Here is a 19674-nt window from a genome sequence, read left to right as displayed (position 1 = left end):
CTTGCCTTGCCTTGCCTTGCCTTGCCTTGCCTTGCCTTGCCTTGCCTTGCCTTGCCTTGCCTTGCCTTGCCTTGCCTTGCCTTGCCTTGCCTTGCCTTGCCTTGCCTTGCCTTGCCTTGCCTTGCCTTGCCTTGCCTTGCCTTGCCTTGCCTTGCCTTCGCTGTCAGATTAACGCAGCAGATTGAAGGCGTCTCAGAGAGGGCTTTGATCCTGCTGTTGAGTAAATCTGTCATTTCGGATCCAATTTTCTCATTGAATCAGCTGATTTTGTGGCATTATGGGGCTTAATGAAGAAAAATCATCGTCTTGAGATTGTCAGTGAACTCTATTTTTATGCCCTTGTGTATAAGCAGTGTATCGGATCGCGTCGTGGGTTGTTTTGTGTCATGCCACTGTGACTCAAAGCGTCACGCTAATCATATTTTTCATCCGTTTCATTGCCACATGCTGCGCGTATCCTCAAATGCCACACAGTTAATGACATAATGCAAATAAATGTGCTGAAGAAGTTTTGAAATGCGAAAGTCGTTTAGTCCTCCGCTTTCAGGGAATGTGATGGAAATATTGAACTCTGTTTAAGGGGAGTAATTTGGTTAAAAGTGGCACTCGAAATCGAGTCTGAAGAGGCCTCTTCATGTGGATGGGCTGGATATTTTAGGTGGTATCTCATGAAACTGAGCAAAGACATTAGAGGAAAAGCTCTTAAACCCATCTCAAACATGGGCTCTTCAGCCCAGAAGCCCATCTTGACAAATATTGTTAATGACGTCATCAGTGTTAATGTTTTTATGGTGTTTTGGTTGTTTTGATTCCCCAGGCATACCCACATAGTTTTATTTTTTTTTTTTTTTTTTAATGTTAAAGTTTCTTTAATTAAATAATAGATTATTAAAAAATATTTCTTTTACTCCGAGATGTCTTGGTTCTCCAAGCATATCCACACTTATTTTACTTTTTTTATTTTATATTTAAAATATTATGTTTGCATTTCTTTCTTTTTTTTCAAATAATATTTTTACTCAGACTTTGCTTTGAATATGAATGGATCACAATGGCATGAGTTAAGGTTATTAAAAAAAAAAATTCTTAATGTATTTTTAGTTATTATTTATTATTTATTAATTTTTGGTTATTTTTTAATAGTTGTTTTTCCCCCCTTTTTTTCATTAAAAATAGGTCACAATTGCCAGAATATTATTATTTTCATTCATTCATTCATTCATTCATTCATTCATTCTTTTGTAAATAATAATGTTCAGGTTACCAAGCATACACACAGGATAGGATTGGATCACAATGGCCTGATTTGTAAAGTTAGCTAGTTTTCATTATTTTCGAAACGTTTAAAAACGCATTTCTGATTCTTAACTAAATAAATAATAGGGATAGTAAAAATTCTGTTATCATTTACTCTCCCTCAAGTTGTTTCAAACCTGTATGAGTTTCTTTCTTCTGATGAACACAAAAAAAGCTATTTTTAAGAATGCTGGGAAACAAACCGTTGCCGGATGCCAAAAACTACTATGAAAGTCAACTGACAACTGTTTGGATACACACATTCTTCAAAATATCTTCTTTTTTTTCGACAGAGGAAACTTATAAAGGTTTGCAACAAAAGAGTGAGTAAATGATGACAGAATTTTCATTTTTGGGTGAACTATCCCTTTAAGCTTCAAACTAAAAACTGACAAAAAAAAAAAACTGCTAGTGGGCTAGTTGTTCAGACAACCCACTGACTAGTCGATTTTGAAAATGTAGTTTTGTACATCCTCATAATATGATTTGGCTCTACCCGTGGTTAAATGAAGGAATCTGGTGCCACATTCAACGTTGTCTTAGCTCCTGTTGCTATTTGTGGCAGGGGACGGAAGTAAGGCCACATTGCCTGGCATTTGTGCCCTTTCATGTGATGTGAGAGCTGTTGAAAGGGTCACAGCACGCTAATTTGCGGGCAGTGGGGGTGCAGGTGTTGTTCTCAGGGGAATGAGACTGCGGTGATGATGACATGCTGACAGGACCTGTCCTCTCTCATTCTCTCTGTACAGACACAACACCAACCCGGTGGGCACCGAGTGGCGCTGGAAAATGGACCCGGCTGAGAAGATCATTCAAGAGGCTTTGGAGAACCACAGGAACATGATTCGCCAGTTCAGAGGTAAGGACTCCCGGTACCTTCAGCTGACCTCTTCTGCTGTGAATTTTAGGGTCTGTTTTTATTTTGATGTGTAAGTGAAATAAAAGTATGCTTGGGAAATCTTGTTGTGCCACAAACTTCACTTACAGCAGAATATTCACACATGCTGTTAATAGGCCTCTACACTGTAATTGTACAGAAATAACTTGTTTTGTTTGTCTGGTGGGATATAAATATAGGCAATATAACAAAGAGTGAAAAATTTAAGGGGGTCTGAATACTTTCCGTACCCACTGTATATAAATCCTTTTTCCTCAGAGGCACAAATCCAGTTGGAAGCTTTTCAAACATTGTGTGACATAACACTATGTTGACGTCTCTACACTCTGAACACCCTCCCGCTTTCAGAGATTGTCCAACAGACACTGGGGTATATTTAGCTGCCACTACAGTTTGCAGAAGGCAGTAACAGGACAGGCTCTAAGTGCAGTTCAACTGGTTCTAATTTATTCATTTGCACCCTGTCACTTTCTTCACCATCTGCTGCATCAGATCAGTAGTGGATCCATCAGCTTTCAGCAGCATTAAGGGGATGAGGTTTGTTGCTGGATCAGTTTGACAGGCTGAGATCAGATGGAAAGGGCATCTCGCTGAGACTTCATTTGTAAAGAATCATTTGAGAGTTTTATTTGGTTGTTTTGCCTCATAGGTGCTACAGAGTTATGCAGATTGTTCTCATTAAACCATACAGATGTATATTACACCTTACAGATGTATTGAGGGGACACAATTTTATTTTATTATTTATTTGTGTTTTTTATTTTTGTTTTGTTTTTAACTTTTTTTTTTAAGTGTTTTATACCTTTTTTCTGGTCAGTGAAGAGAGTACGGTTGGTAAAGAAAATGTTTCTTTAGCCCTATTTGGATTAAATTAATTTTCCTTTCTGGATAATTGGTGTTTCATAGATCCTGTCTGAATCAAACGTGTCTGTGTTTTTTCTCAAACAACCCCTGAAAAATATAACAGATCAATTAATATACTGTTTTTTTTTACAACTCTGGCATCCTCTGAAAGATCTAATTCCATATGAATAGGAATATCTGTGATTGCAGCATTTTATTTTTTTCACAACGCTTATTTATTTTGACTGCCAGCTACCATAACTGAAGTTAAATTTCCCATTGCATTGCCTTGTGCGTCTTCATCATTGATTTAAACATTTTGCAAACTTTCTGGGTGATATAACAGTTGAATGGTTAATGCTGAAATCTGATGTAAAAAGCAAATCACAGACTGCACAAAAGTTTACTCTTTTTCTTTCATGAAGTTTGAGTTTTGTGGTTGTGTGGTGAGTTCCGGGCTGTTAACTGAAAGCTTTTAGGTTCAATCCCATGATATTATAGGAATAGTTCACCTATAAATGAAAATTCTGTCATTACTCACCCTTGAACACCAGTTACGGTATTTCTGATGAAATCAGAGTTTTCTAACCCTGCATAGACAGCAACACAACTGACACGTTCAAGGCCCAGAAAGGTAGTAAGGATATCGTTAAAATAATCCATGTGACATCAATGGTTTAACCGTAATTTTATGAAGCCACAAGAATACTTTTTTTGCGCAACGAAAACAAAAGTCATTCTCCGCTGTTTTATATTATTTTAACAATGTCCTTACTACCTTTCTGGGCTTTGAATGTAGTAGTTGCGTTGCTGTCTATGGAGGGTTAGAAAGCTCTTGGCATTCAGCAAAAAAAATGTATTTGTTTTCTGAAGATGAACGAAGTTCTTACGGGTTTGGAACGATATGAGGGTGAGTAATTAATGACAGAATTTTCATTTTTGGGTGAACTATCTCTTTAATTAAATGGTCAACTGAGCATGGACTGTAGGCAGGATTGTATGCCATGCAGAATTGAAAATGCTTTTAATAATTTCAATTCAGTTCCTGAACTGTTAACAAAATTCTGAATTGTTCAGGTAGGTAGAATAAAATTATTTAAAAAATCATATGATGTGTAGTTTTTAATTGCAATAATACAGAACATCCTGTGACCAATTTGTTTTAAATTCAAGCTCATGAATTGATAGTGAGGCATTTCCCAAACCTAAGTTGCTTTGGATAAAAGCATCAGCGCAATGACAAATTAGTAAATGAAATAGTGAAATGAATCATGCTGTCATGAATCATTTGAATCAAGTCAAATGTTACTGCCACGGGAAAACATCTCTGTTTTGATGGCAAATTGTTTGTGATTTAGGTAAGCCATGGCAGAAAATGATGTCCTGTACTCTTTGACTAATTTTGCAATGACATACCAATATTGTGTTATAAAACAATCTAATGCCAGCAAATTTCCTTTTCCTTCCAAAATGTGCCCGTTGGGACGTAACACATTCCGGTCTCATTCCTCATCTCAACAATCGGGTGACGTCAACTCATAATGGGTTGTGATTTCACTGCCAGATCCAAAGTTCAAGTACTTTGGTGGACATCTGGATCAGACTTTCTTGGGATTTAGGGGGCACACCAGATGGGTTTTCAAGGACCTTAAGATGGGAACTGACTCTCATTGCGCTTTTTCTTAGCGTTTGAAGCGTCTCCCTTAACATCACTGGTTTTGTTTTACCGCACTGCCTTCGTACTTCAGAATATGGGGTGATTTGGAGACTTTTTGATGTTTTTTTTTTTCTCCGTCTGCAGTAGTCTGAAAAATTAATCAGAGATGTCTAGCGTAGATGGCTACAAAACCGATCTGCAGCTAAGAAAGGGAGTTTTCTGATGATATCTGCTGGGAATGTTGTTAGGTGTGGTGGCATAGTCCTAAAGTCAGTTTGATTCGATTTTATCATTCGCAAATTAAGTTTTCTGCTGTTCGAAACTCAAGACATCTGTCTTTGATCATCTGTTTTCAGTACAGATGTCAAACGTTAGTATTTTCTAAAATGAACATTACTCAAGGTCTACTGTTCTGGTTGAATTATTTTTCAGAAATCTAATAATGTTCCTATCAAGATTTTTTTTTCTTCAAGTTTTCAGAAATGGACAGGGAATGTTTTTCTAAGGCAGTACATATCTTTTGGTCCAAAGATTAGCACTTTTGGTGCATCTGAGCCAGAGAAATTGAGGCTACTGATGGAGACCTCTGTAGGTTTTGTTCCAGTGTCTGAGTTAGAGCCAGATGTGTGTGTGCGCAAGTCTGTGTGCATTCCACCACCTCCGCATCGTCGTCTTGGTCTCACCATCCGCTCTGGCTTGGTGGCGCAGTTGACATTTAGCAGTGACATCACTGCTCCATGTAGCAGAAGTAAGGCATGATGACCCAGGGCTGAGTAAACAAATGCACTAACAAGGGAACACAGAGCGGATGAAAGGCCAGGAAGCATGCTGTGCAGAGGGTACAGAGCACAAAAATGGAGCCAGACTCCAGAGGGAGCAAAATGTGTGGCTACTAGAAATTGCACTAGTGTTAGTTCTTTGACAGATTAAATACATTTTTTATTATTATTGTCAATCTGATTAGAATACAGTTTGTTAATTATCTTTTTTTTTTTGTCAAGATTGCTAACTCGCAGGAAACCAATTTCGAGTTTGCCTGCAGTCCCCTATTTTTCCAAAGTTGTCTCTTTGGTCTTAGACTTTAAATGGGCTGATTAAAACAAGTTAAAAAGTTTTTCTGAGTTTAATTTGCTGCGACAGCTTTAAGATATTTGTTGATTGGTTGATTTCACTTAGAGTAAACTGTGTGAATCTTGTGCTTTAAAAACATTGCCGTTTCCTCATCCAAACTTTGGGTTTCCCAAAATTATTCTTAAAGGGGTCATATGATGTTGCTAAAAAGAACATTATTTTGTGTAGAGCGGAGAAATGACAAATACAAATACAACTTAACCACTGATTTTTAGTCGTGTCCTCTTTTGGACGGCCAAACAAAGTAGTTTCGCTTTCACAACGAAACACACCGTCACACACGGCGGCCTTCAGTGAGCGGAGGCCAGCGGCTAGAGTGAGGAACAGCCACACCAAGAGCTTGTAACACTCCAAAGAGAAAGGAAAAATTTTAATCGCATCATATGACCCCTTTAAGTTCTTTTGTTTCCTGAAAAAATAGTCCCAAAAAACATTTGCAGACAGAATGTTTTTCAGTCAGTATCTGTTATTTCATATGTATGCGAATTTCATTCGTCTTTTAATTTGTCAAGAAAAAAAGCACTTTTTTCAAAGTACACGTGTGAATATGCTTTTTACCATTGATAAAGAGAAAATGGAGAACAAAAATGGCAAAGTAGTCCTCACATGCCATGTTTATAAATTACATAAATAATCTGACATTATTTGGTTCTTGAACCAAGAAGTTATTATTCCACCACCTGCATGATGTAATTAACAATAATTCTATATTGTTCAACCGACGTGGTTCGAACAAATGATGTTACTACAGTTTCTGGGAACAGTTGTGACTAGCTAGGTAATTTTGTGGTATGGTAGTAAAGAGGTAAGTTAAGTAGGCCCCTATGATTTCTGCAATGTGGAAAGCACGGACGAAATGGCAGAATCCGGTAATAAAATGGAAATTACTTTATAACGCTAAATGTCACGCAATTTTGGATGAATAAACCTATAAATCTAATTAAGTCAGTACGCTCAAATCAAAATGCGATATGGACGTCTGTGTCTGTGATAGTGTCTGTGAATATTAAGCTGCAAACATTTTTTAAATATGAATCCTGCATGTTCTGCGTGTCTCTGTGTGAATGAAATAAAAAAAAAGTTTGTTTTAACTTGAAGAAACTGTGACAGAAATATATTACTGAATGTAAGGATAGTACTACTACCACTAATAAACTTATTAAAACATTTATTTTCAAAGAATATTTACCAGAAAAATAATTTACCAAAATTTTTTTACTAGAAAAATGTAAACGCACAAGCAAACGCACATAGTACTTCTGGAAAAACAAAAATGAAATAATAATAAATTAGTTTTTGTTAACTTTTAATACATTGATGGTAAATTATGTAAGTTTCATGATTTAAATGAATTAGACATGCTTTTTGAGTAATTTAACCATTAAAACAGAGTTTAGGAAAAAAAAAAACGGAATCCAAAAAAAAAAAAAAGGAATTTGGGAAAAAGTAAAACAGATTTAAAAGGGCCCTAGTTATGTTGTTATTTGGGAATCGCACCACATCCTGACATTGGCTCAACCAATGGCTTGAGTTGGGGGTGGGATTATCTGCTTGTACGGCCAATGACAGCTTGTGCTGCTTGTGGTCCTAGTTGCGAAGAAACTACACACTTTAGCTTTAACAAATGGCCAAATGACCACTGACCACTTTTTATCCATTTGGTGTGTTTCACATAACAGGTGTTCCAGGAGTGCATCCCGAGCGCTTTGAAGAGGGCCTCACTGTGAAGCACTGTGCTCTGTCTCTGGTGGGCGAACCTATCATGTATCCTGAGATCAACTCCTTCCTTCGACTCCTTCACCAGCAGAACATATCCAGTTTCCTCGTCACAAATGCCCAGTTCCCTGAGGAGATCAGGTGGGATTTAAAACCTTTAGGTAAAGGAATTGTCCAGCTTGGGGACTAAATGCTGAATCGGCTACTGAAAATTTATAAGATTATGTATCTTGTCATGTATCATTCAGTGATTCTGATCTGGTGCCTACAGACAAAGCCTGTTTTTGCATGCGTTTGTTCTCTGTATATCTGCAGTAGTTCTAACAGCTGAACATCCTCCAGTTTGAAGTTTTCCCTCAGTCTTTGAAGTCCCACTCCGGCTGTAACTGGACTGATAAACCATAATCAGGCTCTGAATTGCAAATCACAGCTTCTTCGAATCCCAGCTCCTCCAATTCCACCAGATTGTGCTAAATTCATGAGTTTTCAGGAGCAGCCAAAAAGCTTTTAGCTATCTCTCTCTTTCTGTTCCCCAGCCTAATGCAAAATACATCCTCACCTCATTCTCCAGACTGCTGCACACCGAATCCTCTCTCAGATCAGGCAGGTTATCTGAGGGTGAGGGGACGTCACCTCAGCTGCTCGAATATCATGTTGGCAGTGTGCTGAGGAAGTGAGAAACACTTACCAATCGTTGTTGTTTATCTTATAGCTGCAAGCTTCGTCAAGCTTCTCTGCTGAAGCAGGCCTTTTCTTGCGTGATAAACAAACCAACAGAGGCAAAAAATTATATTCACTGAGGGTCCCGGCAATGAGCCTTCCCTGCTTTCTTATATGCTGCTATAATGAGATCCTGGACCTGCTGCTTTACTCATATCAGTATGCTAATGTTTTATTGCGTTCTTTTCAGAAGAAAAAGATGAAATGGTACACTGGCACAACCTCACACTAACAACTCAAAATAACCAATGATGCTGAGACTTATTTCATTGTTATTGATTGGCTTATATATTTAAAGAGCTTGTGTTTTAGTATATTATTTAAATAGCATTTTCTTTTTTAGTTTTATTTATATGCATTAATTTTAACAGTGTAGACAGAAATGAATGTGCAGGGCAAGAGAAGCACTTCTATTCGTCCATTTTCGTCCATTTGTCCATTTTCAGTAAAGTAATTAAAAAAAAAACATCTGCAGTTCTAAAACATTCACTCTTAGATTTTAGAATTACAAATGCAATTCATTCATTAAAAATAATTAAAAATAATTTACATTATTTTTGCGTCGTAATATTTTTTTTTGCCTTAGCACTTTTCTCTAATTTAAGGATTCTTCACAATGCATGATGCTGAACAACTGGAACAACTGTAAATCATGTGGCAAAAAGAATAAAAAAATCTGGAAAAAAGTACAACAAAAATAGGACAAACTGATTACAGAAGACAAAAACATAAACATTTTAAAAACCCCGAGTAAACTTATGAGTTTTAATTACGTTTTAAGGTGTGAAGGACCCAAGGATGGCAGTCTGAGCCTGGAAACTGTTAATAAATTGGAAAGAAGTTAAAACGAGTAATCAAGATATTGTAATGCAAGGAGGTGGAGAAAAGACATTTGACAAGATTAATGTGTGACTTAAAGATGAGGATGAAGTCAAAAATCAGTCTAATGGATGAGGGCTTTAATAAAACATCTAAACAGATTGGAGTGAGATGAAACAACTTTGGTTTTGTCGGGATTGAGTTTAGGAAAGTTAGCCATGGACACTTTTAACGTCATGGATACAAGTATATTGGAAGAGGAAATCCTGTCCAGGCCTGTCAGCAGATACAGATTTGTATTTCATTGGCATAGCAATGGTATTTGAGTGCATGCCATCAAATTATTTATGTAAATTAAAAAAGGAAAGGGCCCAGAACTGAACCCTGGTGGACACCATGAGCAATGGGAGCAGGACTTGATTTGGTTCCGTAGAAATTAATGCCTTTCATTAATGTTGGATATTAACCAGAGGAGAGCAGTATCAGTGATGCTAAATGCTAATATCTGGAAAATATTGTGTCAGACTGTCAAAAGCCTTGCTGAGATCTAGGAGTACAAAAATAGCTAAGAATCAGAACACGAGGAGGTTATCATCTGCCTGCTGAGATTTTTGTGAATGAATGTAAATCTACTCTTTTCTAGATGTTTTAAAGATGACTCCAATGTTTGAAGGAAACACTGGGTTAGCATGTCAGCTTGTCTGTTTTGAAAACCAGTGGCAGTATCGACTTGTCTAACTTGCCCATAGGGAAACCACAAAGAAGATTCTGCCTGTCACTTATCACTCAGATACCTTGCTTTACTGCATAGTGGCCAGCAATGTTACACTGTATACACTGACATCCCCTAATTAGAAATACCATGTCTTTACTAAAATGATGATAGGCTGATACAGGTACTGTAGGCAGAGCTCAGTTCCAGAGTTGTACTGAGCAATTGAGTCTAATTTGGCTAATGCAGCTCTGGCAGTTGTTGGCATTGTCTGAATGTACACATTTCCTACTCCTGGCTTAACTCCAGTTTTCATCTCAAAAACTCAATCACTTAGTTGCGGGCTGCTTTGTATTGTACTCATGCACAGCGACAAAGAATACAATACAATCGAGCCTCTTGCTCTGGCTGGCCAAAAATGGTTTAGATCCTGATGCTTAACTGCACTCCATTATTCTTCAGTTTTGTTAATATGTTAAAAAGCAAGACTTTTTTATACAATGCTAATTTAATTCTCCCTCCAACTCTTTTTCTCTGTCTATAGGAGTCTTGTGCCTGTTACACAACTTTACGTCAGCGTTGATGCCAGCACCAAGGACAGTCTGAAGAAAATTGACCGTCCCCTCTTCAAAGACTTCTGGCAGCGCTTCTTGGACAGTCTCAGAGCGCTTGGTGAAAAGGTAGGTCCACTGTGCCTTAAGTGCCAGATAAAACATGAGTTTTGACTCTGGTAGAACAGTTGATTTGTTTTGAGCATGTAATACTGCCATCTCGCTGACTTCATAGTCACACAACATGAAAAGCACATTTAGATGGGGAAAAAATCTGAAATTCTGGTCTTAGTGGTGGGACTGTTGTTCTAGACATACAGTGGGTACGGAAAGTATTCAGACCCCCTTAAATTTTTCACTCTTTGTTATATTGCAGCCATTTGCTAAAATCATTTAAGTTAATTTTTTTTCCTCATTAATGTACACACAGCACCCCATATTGACAGAAAAACACAGAATTGTTGACATTTTTGCAGATTTATTAAAAAAGAAAAACTGAAATATCACATGGTCTTCAGAATACCCTTTGAAATATCAAAGGGTATTCAGACCCTTTGCTCAGTATTTAGTAGAAGCACCCTTTGACCATGTGATATTTCAGTTTTTCTTTTTTAATAAATCTGCAAAAATGTCAACAATTCTGTGTTTTTCTGTCAATATGGGGTGCTGTGTGTACATTAATGAGGAAAAAAAATTAACTTAAATGATTTTAGCAAATGGCTGCAATATAACAAAGAGTGAAACATTTAAGGGGTTCTGAATACTTTCCGTACCCACTGTATAAGGCTGCTTTTGCAATATTAGTCTGAAGGAAGCTGAGTCCTTTTTTAGGACCAACTGTTGTCAACAGTCACCCATGTTGACCTTTGCTTAGCAAGAAACCCAAACAGAACTGTAATTATAAAGAGTACAAGACCCTGAGTAACCCTTTATGTTGCTTGTGATCTTTAAATAGTGGATCCTAATGAATCAGCTTGAACTTGGACATCAACACCATTGCTCTTAAAGGATTAGTTCACTTCCAGAATAATAATTTCCTGATAATTTACTTTAATAATAATCATTGTGTCTTTGCACAGGCCATGAAATGAAGACAGAAGAGACCGTGGTACACAATCGCTAAAGTCAACATTTATTAAGTGTTTTTCAGGGTTAATAGTTCTGTTGTGCGTTACTGCGTGTAAAATTCAATCGTTGCTGGCCCTAAATATGATTATTTAATTGCCGAAAGCTGTTCTTCTCGCTTCTCTTCACTCATTATTTTGCCTGTAATTCATATCAGGCCTGTACAAAACACTCTGGAAATCCCTGCTATCGATTATGTTAATTCCAAACATCATGACTGCAAAGCTCCAGGATTGATTTCATCTTAACCCAAATCCTGTGATTTATCTGAGTAATAACGTGCGTCGGCCTGTAACAATGTCATTTTTTAACGTCAAAAGAAGGTGTTGAATAAATGCCTTCAGTTTTAACTGCATTTTTGAGCTGAAGTTCTGTTAAAAATGCTAGCTTGATGTAGTGGATGCGTAGGTGCTGTCCATCAACGGCTCTTACTCTGGGTTCAGCATGCTGAGATGACAAAAGCAGTTTGTTACACGGGGGGCCTTGGCATTACTGCTTAATGATTTTAAGTGCCATGATTCAGAGATGATTCACTGCGCCTGTGTGCTAAACTTGTGTAATGACTTCCCTGCATTTGCCATTGAACAGACCGCTCACTCTATGTGTGTGTGTCTGTACATATGTGCATATATGAGTCATAAAAAGGAAGACACAAGAACTAAAAGTGCACTTCTGTTTTCTAATGAGTTGAGATCACCTGCAGTGTCGTTTTCTAGCTGAAGAGAGCAACTCAACACTGATGGCACTGTAGGCAGCAGGATTGTGAGGCATTCAGTATAGCGCTTTTATCCAAAGCGACTTGCGAATGAAAGAAGCAATAAAGTTTTATTTTGAAGATAAACTTATGTCATTCAAACTGGCCATTACTGTTTCAGTGGGCGATTTGTGACCAGAATAAGCTACAGTGTTACCAGACTTTATACTCATGGTGAAAATCTGGCTCTGTGAGACAAAAGCGAGAATTTCATGTGGCTGACACCTGCTGTGCCTCAATCACTTGAACTTGACCTGTCTAGACTGACACTGATTCCTTGCGCAATTTGTCTACCATTTTTTGTACTAATTGTGCTTTGGCTTATTCATCACTCTCGCATTTGAAAGATTTAATTACGAAGCATTTGTTTCTGACTTCTATTTGTCAGAGATAAATAAGACGCAAGTATAAATACAAAACCATTAATGGCTGTTTTATTCTCAACATTCATCACCATAACAGTTCTATTCCATTTTTTTCCCTTTTCCCTTGTAACAACAACCTTAATTTCTTAATTAATTTTGCTGTTAGTGCACATTCTGCTTAATTGGTTCTCAGATATTGGCCAACAATCTGTATTTATTATACACTCTTTAGTGTTTACATTAATTTAGTTGTTTTTTTTATGTAATTTCTGTTCACTGTACAAAACTCAAACCTGTTCTTGATAAACTAGCTTTAAGAACTTAATATAGGAGCTTTTAAATATCTCTTACTTTTATTAGCAGGTACCTTGAAAGTGCCCTGCCTGAGATATATGTTCTCCCGTGTGACTTCATGACCTTGAAAAGGAGCTTTGCCATAAAACCAGTTGCAGGGAACGTATAACAGCAATAACCCACCTCAGACACTTTCACAAAATGGGCAGGAATCCATTTATACACCACTGGGTGTTGAATTTAAATGAGAGTTTGTTCGGTGCAAGTCTACAAACATCAAACGTCTTTGAACAAGCTGTTGAATTACAACATTACAACAATAGAAACAGTATCCCCATATTGTTTGGTGTTGACAGGATTTTATTTCAAAATCAACTAATAATCTTCACCAATTTATCTGTGTTCTAATGTCTTCTTGGTAACAACATTACAACAATAGAAACAGTATCCCCATATTGTTTGGTGTTGACAGGATTTTATTTCAAAATCAACTAATAATCTTCACCAATTTATCTGTGTTCTAATGTCTTCTATATATATATATATATATATATATATATATATATCAATTCCAATGGATTCTTGATGAGGAAGACACAAAATTAAAAAAGAGAAGTAAGAGAAGAGAGTTTGAGTAAGAAAGAAACATGCTGTGTGTTGTGCTTCAGTTGAAGGGTTCTGACTCTGGGTAATTAAGATATAGGCAGAATCCTTTGGGAGACACTGGATTGAACGTCTTTGCATCTGGTCTCTGACACTTTTCTTGTCTTTCCTTTCTACTTGAAGTTCACACCCTGTTTCATCTCAATGTACTGCTTTGCAGCAGAGCAGAGGATCGTAATGATGTTTTTGAGCAAGAACGTTTTTCTCTTCAAAATATGAGTGCCTTTTATTGTGCGTGATTGTCTATTGGAGACATTATGTAGATCACAGATGACATTTTCTCCATTACATAAATAAACTGTGAATAGTGTGTAATAGCAGGTGGCATCTTCACAGTTTTTTTTTTCATGAAAAAGGGCCTTATGTTTCTCCAAGTTGGGAGAATAAACCATTGCTTTAGTACAAGTGTGTCAAAGTGCCTTATTATAGATTGTGTACCATAAAGTAAAGAGATGAATTTATTGCACATGGAAATTGTTTCAGCTCTCAGAAACCCACATACAGAGGTGTAAGGCAGCAGTGTTTGCCAAGGATTCAGATAGAGGCTATTCGACTTGCTATGGTACAGAACAGGGGCGGCGTTTCCGTATGGCAGAGTATGGCAGTTGCCATACCCTAGCCCAGTCAGGTGTACCGTGAAAAATTATCCAAACGTCATATCTCTATTATAATTCATTTTCATTATTTTAAATCAGATGGTTTTACAAATATTTAACCAATGATAAGTATTACAAAGAGCTTGTCAGTAAGACTTCGTAATGCCATTGGATCCTCAAGCTCTCAGTGAAACCTCTTAACTACACCCCGTCTTCATTCAGATTGACTCGCCGCGCACAGCCTGGAGGAGACAGATCTCCGCTTTTTCGCAATGCAAGGGTATATAAATAACTGATGTTTGAACAGTACAGTGTTTTCTTTACTCAAACACTGTCTGTAAAGGCTAATGTTTTTGTGTGTTTGAAGAACGGAGAGGTAGGTTATATGCCGTCTAGCCAATATACTTTGTACGTTTTAAATATCCTGTGCATAAGCGCTTAATCGTTTATATCATGAGATTTTGGCCAAGTGTATTAAACATCAAGAAAAACTAAGCGCCCATATAGCAACAATAAATGTTAAATAACCTGTAAAAGTTGATGAAAGCGTATAATGCGATGCACTTGCCTCAGATTCTATTCCGTTCTATTGACAGACAAAACACAGATATCCTCATTCGCTGGCCAAAAACCTTGTTAAAGGGGTCATATGATGCGATTTCAATTTTTCCTTTCTCTTTGGAGTGTTACAAGCTCTTGGTCCATAAAGAAGATCTGTAAAGTTGCAAAGACTAAAGTCTCAAATCCAAAGAGATATTCTTTATAAAAGTTTAGAGTCAACCACGCCTACCTAAAACGGCTCGTTCTAACACGCGCCAGCCCGGGGTCGTCACATGGGGTTGCCGCAAGCCTCCTTCGTCGAATCCGCCGCCTCTGCGCGCTCAGCCCGCCGGCCGTTCCTCACTTTATCCCCCGGTCTCTGCTCACTCAGCCCGCCGGCCGTTCCTCACTTTATCCCCCGGTCTCTGCTCACTCAGCCCGCCGGTCGTTCCTCACTTTTTTTGTATTTACAAAATTTTGTATCAATTTTGTATCACACATTTCATTACACCAAATACACAAAATAATGTTCTTTTTAACAGCATCATATGACCCCTTTAACTCCATTTGAGCTTGATTTTCATAATGTTAAGTGCAAGTGTCTGCTACAATAACAACGACACAGTGTTGTTTAATTATTGACCGGTTTTTCCTTTCTTTCTTTTCCCCCCCTGTATTTCAGTAGAGTGTGCCATGGAATTTTTTTATTTATCAACACCCCCCTCCCGCCGCCCGCGCCATACCCTATGGTTTTGTAAAACGCCGCCACTGGTACAGAATGGAACCCCTTAATGCTGGGAGTCAATAAAACTGGCTTTATGGGCGCATTAGTGTCCAGATATATTAAGACAAAATTGTATTGTGAATATATTGGACTGAAGATTTTACGTTTTTTGTTTGGAATAACATACCAAATGTGCTCAGTAAGACCTTGAATATTTATCAAGTTTGATTTCATATTGACTTTTTGTTTCAGTCCTGTTCTATATTCAGCAGGAGATGTTTGGGTTGGCCTCGGCTTGATTGGGCTCATAAAAAGTCATAAAATATATATTTTTTTAATAAAATAAAGTTAGTGTTTCTGGATCAATTTTGCTTGAGAATAGTAACTAAAATCTGACTTCAGATGCCATACTGTGTTCAGTCGGGGGCATGCCAACACTGAAATGCAAACAAGTTCTGCATTTAAATATTTAAGACTGTGTTTAAGAACGAAGAAAATCCATTGGAATTCATCAAGAATTCTATGTCTCTACAAATCGGAGACTGAGGTTTCTGTGTGCCCTTGCATGGTTGAGTGGTGTAGGGTTTAGTTAAGTGCACACAAGACAGAACCCATCCCTCCATCTCTAGCTCTCAGGCTCGATAAGTGCTGTTCATGTTGAAATGCATTGCTCAGCACTCTTGTTTTTTAAGAAAATTGTACAAATACGACACATGACAGATGACAAGACATGCTAGAATTATATGATACCTTTTCAGCATATCTAATAATTTCCTATCGAATGTGGTCTGTGCGGCAACATTTGACAATTCTGGCCTGTGTTTTGATTGACAGGGTTTTTTTTCAGGAGCGAGCTGTTTGTGTGCAAACGGTCCTGCTCTTTTAAGACCTTTTACAAAGCTGAAAATACCATGCACAGTGGTGAACAGAGGTCAGACAGAAAAGTTGCAATGTGTTTTATAACTTTGTGCTGCCATTTCTTAGCATTTCCATCTTGCTCCTGCTGACTTCAGAAGGTTGAAAATAAATTCTCTGCTCTGGCTTCCAAGTCACAGAAACTTTATTTCTTATAGATCCTAGTTTAATAAAGTGCAGCCATTTCAAATTTGTAACTAGATTACTTTTTTGAAGGAAAAAGAAGAAAATACCATGGTGTTTTGGATGGTTGCCACAGCATTTCTGTATAGTTGCTAAGGTATTTTGAGTGGTTTTGGATGTTTCCATCCAAGTTGCAAATTTAATTTATGCAGAATATTAAAAAAGTGACTTAACAACGCCACTTTGCTTAGTAGTCCAAATTTGAGTGAATTATTCAGTCACATCATGACATGTTGAGGCAAAATAACATGTAGGGGTGGGTGATATACTGGCAATATCACTGCTCTTGACTAAATCACTTTTGTAACTTTAATAATATTAATAAGAAATTTAATTTACACACTGAGAACTATGCAGAGTTTTTCATTAATTTATACAATATATGTAGCATTTCTTATCGTATTTTTCTTATTTATTTATTGTAGTTTTTTTTTGTCCTTTTGCTAATTAGTTTTTTTGTCCTTTTTAAGGTTTTTATTAGTTTTTCTGTGATATTAAGTGATATAAAATTACTCATATTGTGATATAAGATTTTGGTCATCATGCTTGTCATGGCACACAGCAGCACTACATAAACACTACATATATAAGTATTACTGATATAGGCTTATGTTTTATCAATTTTTTTTCCTTTTTATTCGAAATATTCCCAAACGTGTTAACTATATCATGAAATATCTCAAATCTCAAATATGTGTAAGTAAATGCATTTTGCACCTTTTATAGATTGTTAGTTGATCCATAATGGGCGATGGCCAAAGTAGCCTAATAGTGTAATCTACAGATGTGGTCTTTAAGAATGCCTGTTTTTTCACGGCATGCCGCAATTCGTCCACATGCCGCTGAATCCCATCAGCGCGTTTTCAGAATTTAAATAAATGTGTTGTGCTTAACAGAATATCCACCAGATGGTGCATGGAACAACACACTGTATCTACAGGCCAGACCAAAATCGCTGTTAAACACTTTGCAATTATTTGTCTTCGACCTATTGTTAAATATACTTATAGATTATTACAGTACGTTACATTTTAAAAATAGAATTAACATGATTATCAGTGTCTGATAAATTATTAACTGCATGTAATTGTCAGGAAATACGCTGGATTCAGATGCGGGTAGAACAGTGGCTTTATTGACCAGAAATAATCAGAAATAGAAGAGAGCGCTTCAGCGGATAGTTCCTGAGAACGCAGATTCTTCTACTACCCAGGTGGGTGGGTGACAAAGGCTGGCAGGTCAGCGGAGACGAGGCCGGCAAGGCAGCCCGCTAATCTGAGCGAGAGGCAGAGTAATCCACTGGAGAGTCCGCAGAGACCCAGGGACGCCGGGAACCTGAGCGCACAGAGAGGTGCTGGAAAATTACTTGCAGCTACGAGCACTGGAGCCTGAGCGAGACAAGACAGGACAGGTAAACAATCACGACTATAGCAGCCAGAACTATGGTATTAACCAAGCGATCGCCGGCAGGGTTAAGGGGAGAAGAAAACACAGGTTTAACCCTAGAGACATGAAACACAGGGTGAACCCGACCAAGAGTGACCCCGAACAGACGCGAGAGAGCGTCGGGCTTGACATTCTTGGACCCCGGCCGGTACGAGAAAGTGAAGTTGAACCGGCCAAAGAAGAGCGCCCAGCGGGCCTGGCGCGAGCTCAGCCTCTTGGTTGAACAGATATACTCGAGATTCTTGTGATCCGTCCAGACCAAGAAGGGGTGCGCTGACCCCTCCAACCAGTGACGCCACTCGCCCAAGGCCAATCTCACCGCCAACAGTTCTCTATTGCCAATGTTGTAGTTACGTTCTGCAGGGCTGAGACGGCGAGAGAAGAATGCACATGGGTGCACCTTCCCGTCGCGGAGGGAACGCTGAGATAGAACTGCGCCAACCCCGACGTCCGATGCGTCAACCTCGACAATGAACTGGGGCTCAGGATCTGGAACCAACAGAACAGGTGCAGAGACAAAACGGGACTTTAAGGTATCAAAGGCTACCTGAGCATCCTGGTTCCACTTGAAGGACACCTTGGTGGAGGTTAATGCTGTGAGCGGTGCAGCGATCTGACCAAAACTCCTGATGAACCGCCGATAAAAGTTGGCGAAACCCAGGAAACGCTGCAGAGCTTTATGGGAGTCGGGGACGGGCCACTTAGCAACAGCCTCTATCTTAGCGGGGTCAGGTTTGATCCCCCTGGAAGAGATGATGTGGCCAAGGAACGTAACAGACTCAGCATGGAATTCGCACTTCTCCGCCTTGACAAACAACTGGTTCTCTAACAGACGCTGGAGGACCCGTCTAACGTGCTGGGTGTGTAATTGGAGAGAGGGGGAAAAAATAAGAATATCATCCAAATACACAGACAAATTGATTAATCATGTCACCCAGAACACTATTGACGAGACCCTGGAAAACGGCCGGAGCATTGGTAAGACCAAACGGAAGAACCAGATATTCGTAGTGTCCCGAGGGGGTGTTGAATGCCGTCTTCCACTCATCCCCCTCCCGAATGCGCACCAGATGGTAGGCGATGGTCAGAGGCGGACAAAGTACTCAATTCCATTACTTGAGTGAAAGTACAGATACTGCAGGTCAAACATTACTCCATTACAAGTAAAAGTTGTAAAGACAGATTTTTACTTAAGTAAAAGTACAGAAGTACTTGCTTTTAAAAGTACTTAAGTACCAAAAGTACATTTCCTTTTTTATGTCAATGCACGGTTTTATTGTTGTGCGTAGTAGTACTTACAATACTTCTGAAGCAACTTAGAATACATTACACCTACTGAATACACTGACTAGCTTGTAGTATATTTGGAATAAAGAGCTTTTAGAATGTTAAAAACCTATGGGGAAAAAAACAAAACAAAAAAAATGATTGAACACCCCTACCCACCCCCACAAAAGCAGGATGGTAGTGATCTCACACAGCTCTGACAGTGTGCACACACCTATTTGTAGCCATTCATCCACATTTGAACAGAGTGGAAAGTGAAATCCTGTAAATACAGAGTGATAAGAAAGAAAGAAAAATCAAACCTGCTTTAAAACCCAGCAACACAACTGTAGATGCATAACTTTACAACAGCAACACTGCTTTAACAAAAAAGCAAAACAGCAAGACTTATTTGACATCAAAACAAACATTTAAAAAAATGCTGTCTAATCGCTCTCGT

At 38.3% G+C, this 19674-nt stretch overlaps 1 protein-coding gene across 6 annotated transcripts in view; it reads left to right on the top strand.

Moving 5' to 3' along the window:
* tyw1 (tRNA-yW synthesizing protein 1 homolog (S. cerevisiae)) overlaps nucleotides 1–19674 on the top strand; it is a 76461-nt gene that overhangs the window by 32620 nt on the left and 24167 nt on the right. For all 6 annotated transcript variants that reach the window (XM_016465569.1, XM_016465570.1, XM_016465572.1 and 3 more), the window contains 3 exons: nucleotides 2046–2155; nucleotides 7505–7682; nucleotides 10337–10472. In XM_016465569.1, the coding sequence (XP_016321055.1) occupies nucleotides 2046–2155; nucleotides 7505–7682; nucleotides 10337–10472 (424 nt within the window). The remainder of the gene's footprint in view (nucleotides 1–2045; nucleotides 2156–7504; nucleotides 7683–10336; nucleotides 10473–19674) is intronic.

Source organism: Sinocyclocheilus anshuiensis, unplaced genomic scaffold (assembly GCF_001515605.1).
Source record: "Sinocyclocheilus anshuiensis isolate Anshui unplaced genomic scaffold, SAMN03320099.WGS_v1.1 scaffold144, whole genome shotgun sequence".
NCBI classification, from domain to species: Eukaryota; Metazoa; Chordata; class Actinopteri; order Cypriniformes; family Cyprinidae; genus Sinocyclocheilus; species Sinocyclocheilus anshuiensis.
Note: the sequence above shows the minus strand (reverse complement) of the source record. Positions and strands in the feature narration are given on the sequence as shown.